The sequence below is a fragment of the Ctenopharyngodon idella genome, chromosome 23 (assembly GCF_019924925.1).
Source record: "Ctenopharyngodon idella isolate HZGC_01 chromosome 23, HZGC01, whole genome shotgun sequence".
Taxonomy (NCBI): domain Eukaryota; kingdom Metazoa; phylum Chordata; class Actinopteri; order Cypriniformes; family Xenocyprididae; genus Ctenopharyngodon; species Ctenopharyngodon idella.
Genome location: NC_067242.1, coordinates 22,787,782 through 22,797,499, shown reverse-complemented (window position 1 = coordinate 22,797,499; position 9,718 = coordinate 22,787,782). Strand labels below are relative to the sequence as shown.

The window sequence follows — 9,718 nt, the reverse complement described above, 5'->3', positions numbered from 1 at the left end:
CGTCACAGCTGTTTATTATAGACTGTTCACATGACATTTAAAGGGTATTCAGTGCTCAGAGGTATGTTTAGTTCTACAGAAAGTTCAATGAAAACACAATGAAGGGAAGTCTGGTACATTACGTGAAGGTGAAATGTAATTTTTTTTGTTTCACTTTCTTCTTGTTATTTTTTAAATCTGTTGGTTTCTCTTTCTCCTCTCAAAGCCATAGTTGTTTTAATATTAAATTATATTGAACGAATAAGCAAAGTAGATGAGTTGACTTAATGCATTTTTCAAATAGGCCTACAAAAATGTGTTTGTGTTTCAATCTCATTCGCTCTTTTCCCAGCATGCACTGGGGCATGATTAATTACTATGGTTACAACTGTTTGTCAGTTTTATTTACATCATTGTCATTAATTTTGTTGTCACATTTAGTAATGTATTGTCTTGTGATGTGCTTGTTCCTCTTTTTAAGAGATTACCCTTTTGTTTACCCGATTGTTATCCTTATTGTGTTTCATAACATGTGTCTCATGTGTAAGTCTTAAGGTCTATTATGTATGCCATTTATCATTTCATGAGCGTTTATGTGATGTGCCGATTATATATATATATATATATGTGTGTGTGTGTGTGTGTGTGTGTATGTGTGTGTGTGTGTTTGCTAACTTAAACAGTAGAAATATACTTAAAACCTTCTTAGTCACTTAATCTGAATAGTAATGAAAGCAGATTTTAAGTCTTGACAATTTAAGTTCACTGAAGACAAGTATTTGAATAATTAATAATCTACACAGAAATGTCATGCAAGCTATCATTTTTAATGTTCATTGAACACTTACAAACCTTTTCTTACAGTACATGGTAAAAGCAGCACCAAGTCAGAAAGTTTCATCTTTTGAGTCATAGGGGTATGCAATAACAACCCAAATCTCCATAAAGCAACTTCAGAGAAATGACAAAGGATAGATACAACAGTTTAGAGCAGAAGGCAACATATATCTGTTCTTCATCTAAAACGCATTTTTGTACATCTTCTATGCAGAACAGTCACATGACACCAACGTGTGGAGCCTCTGAAGGGGCTGACATCACTTTGCCCTGACACGTGACTTTTTGGTGTTATAAACTAGTCTAAGACAATAGAGGAAGCTTATTCATCACTGAACCATTGAAATACTCTTGGTTATTTGTTGTGATTCTACCAAGAGACAGAACATGAATGTCTCTACAACCTCAGACTGTAAGTATCAAAAATCATGAAAAATTGTATTTCATTTACTATGATTGTATATATAATAAACACCTTGTTTAAAGACTTAAGGTATATTGGCATATTAGGCCATTATGTGAGATTTTTTTTTTTTTATGAACTGTTACCTGCTTTGGTCCTATATGTGATGAATTTGAATCATTGAATCATATGATTTGAAATTCTGTGTGTATATATTACCTGAATGATTTGTGGTTACATTAAACAACAGTTTATTTATTTATTTACATACATAATTACATTTACTTACTTATTGCTGAAGGGCTTTGAGGAGGCTGTTTCACTCTTCCATATGATATTTTGGACTAATCACATGATTTGTTTCTCAATAGATGAAAGTGAAGCTGTTAATTTCACAGATTTTACTGACTTGGTGAGTAGTATTATTATTGTCTATATATAATACATAATATATATATTAATAATATTTTTGTGGGGTCCAAAATTCTGGAAAATTCTAAAAGTGTTCTATTTTGTGTATTTGGGTTAAAAAGTTTAATGACATATATCTTGTCAAATTTTGCATTAGTAACACTTTTAAACTTTAAAGTTCTAAGATGTCATCAAGCTTTTTTGTCATAACACAACTCTTCAAGTCAAAATTAAAATGCCACCCACAGCTAATGTTATCAGTAAGCAGAGGTTAAGCTCTGTTTCTTTTAGTGCTGCATGCTTATTTGGACATTTGATGTGTCAGTCAAGTGAAACTATCTATACTAATTCATATCTTTGTCTCTTATTATCTGATGCACCTCTTGGATTGAGATCATACAGATTTGACTGTTACCACATTGTGCACAATGAAATGATTTTCCAAGGTGTGCGTCACATATCCTTTATCTGTTATCTGTATGTATGTCAGGATGGAACAGAATCTAGTGTTTGACATGCTCTGAAGGGGCTCTGTTTATGTCGACCCCCAGGGCGGGTGACACACTATCTGTTTGTGCATGCTTCAGAAAGGGTTGAAAGAGGATGTGGATGCGGTGTACTTGTGTGGTTTCTCCAATAGAGACACCTGCACCTGATCTGAGCAGAGGAATATGTTTCGTAAATTTAGATTGTCAAAGTTTGCAGGGGCGTGATGTCATACTGATTCACGCTTTACCGATCAACTGGATTACAGCTGCAAAATGGTGAGAGACTGTTGTACCACTGTAGACAGGAAGTGGCTGTCAGTTGAGTTGAAGATTGTCTGAAAAGACAGTGGGAAACAAACTTCTAAGCTTCATAGTCAGCATTCTGAGAGGATTTAGAAGAAAAGAAAAAGAAAAGAAAAGAGAATTTAAAGGAATATTAAACCCAGAAATCTTTTATTCACCCTCATGTCGTTTCAATCCCGTATGACTTTCTTTCTTCTGTGGAACACAAAAGAAGATATTTTGAAGAATGTACAGGCCACTCTTTACCATATAATGAAATTGACGGAAGGTTGTCAAGCTCCAAAAGGATGAGAAATGCAATAAAAGTGGTTCACATGACTCATTCACAATATTCCAAGTCTTGTGAAACCATATAACTGTTGAACAGACCAAAATGTTCTTGTTATATTCATTTAAATACTTGTCCTCCACTGTTGGCATCCATTACAATATGTGCCTTAAGACAGAACACACCAGTTTTGATGGCAATAATGTTGTGATGTCAATAGAATGTGACCAATTGTGATGCGGCAAGTTTTAATATTAGTGGAAGTGCAAATAAAATGCGTTGGGGGAGAATATAAGTGAATAAACTTAAATTTCATTTGTCACATGAATGTATCGTCTTGAGAAGACAAAATACTTTTAGTATATAGCGCAAAAGTCACATGGACTGCTTTTGTGCTTATGATTCTTTTGCTGCTTTTTGTCATTTTGGAGCTTGACATTCCAAATCTCCATTCATTTTCATTACATGAAAAACAAAGGCCAGTGTGTTCCTCAAAACTTCTCTTTTTGTGCTCTACAGAAGAAAAATGTTCTTTTAGATAATTCGTATGTTTTTAAGTGAATCTGTAAATCAAATGAAATGGTCATTGCACCTGAATATATCCTTTTTTTCAATTCAGACAACTGATGATGACTACGAATCAGACCTGGGTGGATTATGTAACAAAGAACTAGTGCGACAGTTCAGTAAGACATTCGAGCCCCCTCTCTACTGGATCATCTTTGTCATAGGGGCTTTGGGCAACCTACTGGTTGTCTGCATCTTCACAACTGTGCGAAACCGTCTCAAAACCATGACCGACGTCTACCTGCTGAACCTGGCAGTGGCTGATCTTCTCTTCCTTGGCACATTGCCCTTCTGGGCAACAAATGCTGCTCAGGGCTGGGTGTTCAGCCAGGCCATTTGCAAAGGAGTTTCTGCGGTCTACAAGATTAACTTCTTTGCCAGCATGCTCTTACTCACTTGCATTAGTGTGGACCGTTACATCGCCATCGTCCATGTAACCGAAGCTCACAACTACAAAAACAAACGCATGCTGTATAGTAAGATAACTTGTGTGTTTGTGTGGCTCGCCTCTTGCCTCTTAGCTCTACCGGAATTTCTCTTTGCCAAAGTGAAAATCATAGGCCCCCAGCACAGTTCCTGTGTCATGGTATACTCCATCACAGACAACAATCGTACTAAAGTCTTGGTGTTGGCTTTACAGATCTGTGTTGGCTTCCTTCTCCCATTGCTGGTCATTGTTTTGTGTTACTCAGTCATTATTCGAAAACTCATGCAGGCTCGAAGCTTTGAAAAACACAAGGCTCTGAGGGTCATCTTTGCAGTTGTGGCTGCTTTTGTTCTCTCACAGTTGCCATTCAACGGATATCTGATTATAGAAGCAGGCCAAGCCAGCAATGCCACAATAACGGACTGTGAAGTCATGCAAAGCTTAGATATGGCTGGCCAAATTGTGAAGTGTCTTGCCTACACACATTGTTGCCTGAATCCCATTCTGTACGTCTTTATCGGGGTTCGCTTCCGGAAGGATCTCTTGAGCCTGCTTCAGCGCATGTCCTGTAACCTAGGACTGGTCGACAACAGCAAACTGCAACAAGTTCCCAAGAGGCCTTCTGTTATGTCCGACACTGACACCACCCCTGTTTTTTCCCTATAGGCCTGTCTACTGTACTTACCATATCGACAACTTCTTCAAAAACTTTTTATTCATCTAGAGTGTGTCATTGGCATGTTAATGGCATGATAGACTTATTGTTCAGAGTTATAGGTCCTTATAACCACAAACATTATTGTGCAAGCTCTATGAAATGTACTATTCCTGTATATTTCACTGGGAGTACATGATGGGATATTGTGGAGATTTATGTACATAGATTCTGTTCATGAGCATTTAACCAGCATTTTAAGGATGATTCTAGTTAGAGCAGTATAATGTGTCCTAGAGGTATACTATCATGCTTTTCATACTTTTCTAGCAAAAAATGTTGCAAAATTACTATTGTACAGTGTACATATATTTTGAGAATTTGTAGAATTTGTTGAGTGTAATGGATTTCATTTTGTATTAAAAAAATGGGATAATGACATGAGTTCTGATTTTCTTTTTTTTTAATAAAATCTCGATTTACTTATATCAACTATAGGGTCGACTTTGGTCCCATGAACTTTTTGAAAACAAACTCTTTTAACATTTTTGTTATTATTTATTTATTATTTACATGCATTAGTTTAAATTGTTGACTTAAATTGCTGGTTGTAGAAGAACTGTGGGACAATCAAAAATGTACAAAAACATTCAAATATTGGAACCGTTTGATTATTTCAGTCTTTGTTTATATATTTAAAAAATATATATACATATATTTAAAAATGTATTTAGTTTTAGTTTAAGTAGCAGAGATAAGTAGCAAAAATAAGTGATGAAGGCATGCATGATAAAAACTTACAAGACAGTTTTAATATAATTGAAATCTGGAAGTTTTAATAAAAATCAGCCCCTGTATCACTGAATGAATTGCCTAATGTTGAAGAAACACCCACATATGTCTAACAGGACATACAAAAGACCTTGTGTGCCCAGGAATGGACAACAAGTGGTTGGTCACTATTGTGGTTAACTCATTCAGTTGTAAGGGCAAATAGTAGACTTTGCACCAGATCGAAGCACTCCAAGGCACTGACGTTGGTTAATTTATGCCTGTACAAACAGATGGTGTACCACAAGACACAACCGCAAGAAAATATCAAGAAATAAATGGCACGAATACAGCTTGCTGATAGAATCTGATGGAAAGCTTGCTAAAAATCCTGCCTAATGCTGAAAATAATTTATTGTGATAAATCCGGAATCACTTACAGGAAATATAAAAAATAAAAGCATTTCATGTTTTAAAAGTATAGTTCACCCAGAAATTAAAGTTGTCATAATTTACTTTTCTTCATGTCGTTTCAAACCGTATGATTTTCTTTCTTCTATGGAACACAAAAGATTATTTTTTATGAATATCCTGGCCCTGGTTTTCAATACATATTTCAATAATATTTCCCATACAAATTTTGCAAATTATATATTTTCTGTTATCAGTTATCTTATTCATAAACAAATTATCATATATGACTATCAGGCCCCCGGGTCTTGTTTTTGTTCAATCCCAAGTGAAAGCCACATGGCGTTTTTTTTATCTGTGTGTAACGTATTTTCTGTGGTAAGAGAAAAGTTTGTGAATGTGGCTTCTGTGCACTGCCATGTTTTCACTATGACTGTTATGATGTCTGGTGTGGAAAACGTTGAATAATGAAAAAACTGTCTGGTTGGCATGCACTGTGGGTTATGGTAAAGCAAAAGTGACACAGCAGTTTCAGATGGTATTAGATGCAGAATGAGACCATGTATGCAGAGTGTATTGCACTGATATATCAGCTGCCACAGCAGTAATGCAGAGTTATGCAACTCCAGGAAAAGGCCATTGTAACACACATACCAAAAGTCAACTTTCGCTCAAGAGACAATGACTTCAACAGTGAAAGAGAAAATGATTACATGAAACAAGTTAAACAAATGAGAAGTTTCTATTTTTTTTCCTTGCAAATAAAAAACAAAAGGAAAAGAAAGAAAGCTGATGACAGTAGTTTCAAATAAACATTTCACAAAAATGAATTCTTTATAATGGACCTCTTGGTTTAGTTGCTTTTTGAGGTAAGATATATCTTGTATATTAATTTCTATTCACTTATTTTTGAATGCTATTATTACTATTAATAATATTTTCTCTTCCAATCAAATAATTGTCTATTCATTACTATTTTAAAGCCTATTTTTTTTATTTGCCCTGGAGCCAAATTAGCTATATTAATTAATTTATTAGATTAATTTAGGTTAATTAGATCGCTTACTCATTTAGTTTAAACTTAAACTAATCTTGTCTAGTTATACTCTTTTTTTTTTTTCTTTACCTTGCGTCACTTTTGCAGTACCAAATGTGACACATGTTACCCAAGCTTTGGTTGACCTCTTTTATAGAATCCCTTTTAGAATGAAGAAAACAAACAAACAAACAAACAAAACAATGAAAGGATTCACAGGTAAGATGACCTTGTTTACATCAACTAAATGCTCATTCAATTTGAATGTTCTTATGTTATGCATACAAAGTGTCCAATAAGACGGAAGTTGCAATTCAAATTCAGTTCCGATATGATATGATTTTTTTTTCTAGTTTTACACTCCTACTCCGTTGTGTTTCAGCACTCTGTTTGGTTTACAGAGCAGTGTAGTCCTTTGGAAGTTGGCGTGGCTCCGGAATAGAATACAGTTCTTGTTCACTACTGAGGCAAGTGTTCAGTGATGTATAAATATATATTCCAAATACTTTTGAAATTTTAGTATAATACACTTCCTTTTAAGGCTCAGGCATATGATGGGTGGCTCGCCAGTCCTCGCGCAGCATTTTGACACTCTTTTGCTCATCTCCTAGAACAATTTGGATCCAAGATTTTTCCTAAAGGAATCAAGACCAGGAAAATAGAAGGACAGAAGAAGGAAAATCACATTCTATGACTATTTGGCTTCTCAAACATGTGAAGAGGAGGTGGGAATGCAACCTATATCTTAACCTAAATCTTTTGATTGCAAGTCAGTTTCAGCAAGACCTACATTATGGGTTTCAAGCTGTGTGAAGTCTGTGTGAGCCCCATAGACCCCCCAATGATCATGACATGTGTCTTTTGCCTGGGCTGTGTCCACGCAGAGGCTGCCATTGAGGAGCCTAACTGCCCTCAGCGCGACACCATGAACGTTGGGACTCTCCGCAGAAGGATAGCCCTCTTGCTCAACGAAATGTCTACCTCCAGTCAGCCGCCCTTCCTCCCTACCATCCCAACGGGGTTGCGGAGTAAGAAGCAGTGAATCAACCCTCCCCAGTGGCATTTGCCGAGTCTGGCTCTTTCCTGAGTTCTTTCCTGAGGTGCACGTTGAGGTGTCCAAGATGTGGCACGCATGCCCCATATTTGGCTCGTCACTTCTTTCTTTGGTGGATGGCGCTGATCTTCAGGGCTATTCTAAACTCCCACCAATTGAGGAAGCTGTCAAACATAAAAATATGTATATGTGTATTCTGATGTTTCTTTTTCAGCTTTTAGCATGGCTCTAGTAACCTGGGTTACACTATGACAACTTTATTGACACAAATTTTTATTAATTATTTCAAAATCACAGATTGGTTGTTTTTGTCCTCACAACAATATATATAATGATGTAACAAGACCTACTGTACAATGAATGTACACAGTATTAAACCGTATAAAAAACACACAATTATACAGATTATACAATCATGAAGCTTAATATAATATTTTATAATATTTAAAAAAAAAAACTTTAAAATAAGGTCTCATTTGGTAACATTAGTTAATTCATAAACTAACATAAATTAACAATAAGCAATATATATATATATAAGTCATTTATTAACCTTTTTTAATGTTAGTTAAAAATGTTCATGTTCATGTTAGTTCACAGTGCATTAACTAATGTTAACAGATACAACTTTTGATCTTAAAAATATATTAGTAATTGTTGAGATTAATATTAACTAAGATTAATAAATGCTGTAGAAGTATCGTTCATTCTTACTTCATGTTAGCTAATGTAGTAAACTAATGGTAACAAAATAACCTTATTGTTAAGTGTTACCAAAAATTATAAATGTTATTTTTTACTAAGGTTGTTACAGTTTATATATTAATAGTTACTATATTCATTGCAATTTTTAGAAAATGTGGTTGTGTGTTTTTCTTTGTGGTGTTGAAAACATTATTTTTCCAAAGCACAAGGCAAACAAGTATGATGTTATTGAGGTTTAGAGGGTTTATAGAGAGGCTGTATCCTGCAGCCTTCAGGTGAGACCACAGCTTTAACACTAACATCTATCCATCTGCTTTCTCTCAGTCACACTACATAGTCTTTCTCTATTTCGTTCACTTTCTCACTCTCACCGCTTTACTTTCTTCTCACGACAGGAAACTGTCAATAATGTCAACAACGTTCTGTATGTACATGCTAATGCTATACCTATGCTCCTCTGCTAACACTGTACAGACAATATTTCGTGAATTACTGATATATGGGAACTTTTCTAGAATTCTCTCTGGAGCCAACCCTTCTGAACTGAACCATCAGACACTTCTCCCCTCAGTAAAAAAAAATAAAAAAAAATAAAATAAAATTGTAAAACACTTTTTAAAGTAGTGTCATCAAGATGAGGAAAAGTGAAAAAGTGAGAATGCTGCACACCAGAAATGCTAACAATGTTTGTTAAAGAACTGTCAATCAGAAAAACGTTAATAGAATTCTTCTAAATTTGCAATTAACATAGCCGTTACAGCCCACAGAATCATATCCCACTCCCTCAATAAAGCCTGTTGCTATTATGACATATCTTCAATTAAAATATGGGCAAGTAAATAAGTAAATATTCATATGCCTGAATATAAGTAATAGAATAATTTTACCTTTCAGATGAATCTCTTTTACTGGTATTCTGCTTTGTCTGTAATTGGTTATTTAATTATTATCAGCTAAATTGTCACAATAAAATTTTAAATACAATAGTTTATTTATTATTTTACATTTAATGACAAATGTTTCTATTTATTTCCTATAATAACACATTGGCTAATGCATCATCATCCTGCACATGCTAAACTTATATCTAAATATGTTACAATTTAAAAGTGAATCCACATTGTTCTTAAGGGGGGGATCTTTCCCCATCCTACCCTTATTACTGTATAGGCAGATGCACAACTGCACATTTGCTGAGGGTTATGCAAAATCAGTATCGCGCTAAGTTACTCAGTCAAGAGCAGTGAAAGACATTTTTTGTTGTTTGATTAACATAAAGAACACAGACAGCAGCAGGTTGTATAGGCTGCTGTCACTTTAAGACATAATGCATGGATACAATACATCCAATTACTTTCTCAACCTTTTAAGATCACTTAAGACCACCCGACAGTGTTTACGAG

At 34.9% G+C, this 9,718-nt stretch overlaps 1 protein-coding gene across 1 annotated transcript; it reads left to right on the top strand.

The window, feature by feature from the left end:
• The first annotated feature begins 1,070 nt into the window (after window positions 1-1,070).
• ccr9b (chemokine (C-C motif) receptor 9b) lies at window positions 1,071-4,777 on the top strand. Its single transcript, XM_051882748.1, has 3 exons — window positions 1,071-1,228; window positions 1,591-1,631; window positions 3,309-4,777. Exons 1-3 carry the CDS (start codon window positions 1,204-1,206, stop codon window positions 4,347-4,349), a joined length of 1,107 nt encoding a protein of 368 aa, XP_051738708.1. The 5' UTR covers window positions 1,071-1,203; the 3' UTR covers window positions 4,350-4,777.
• Window positions 4,778-9,718: the final 4,941 nt, after the last annotated feature.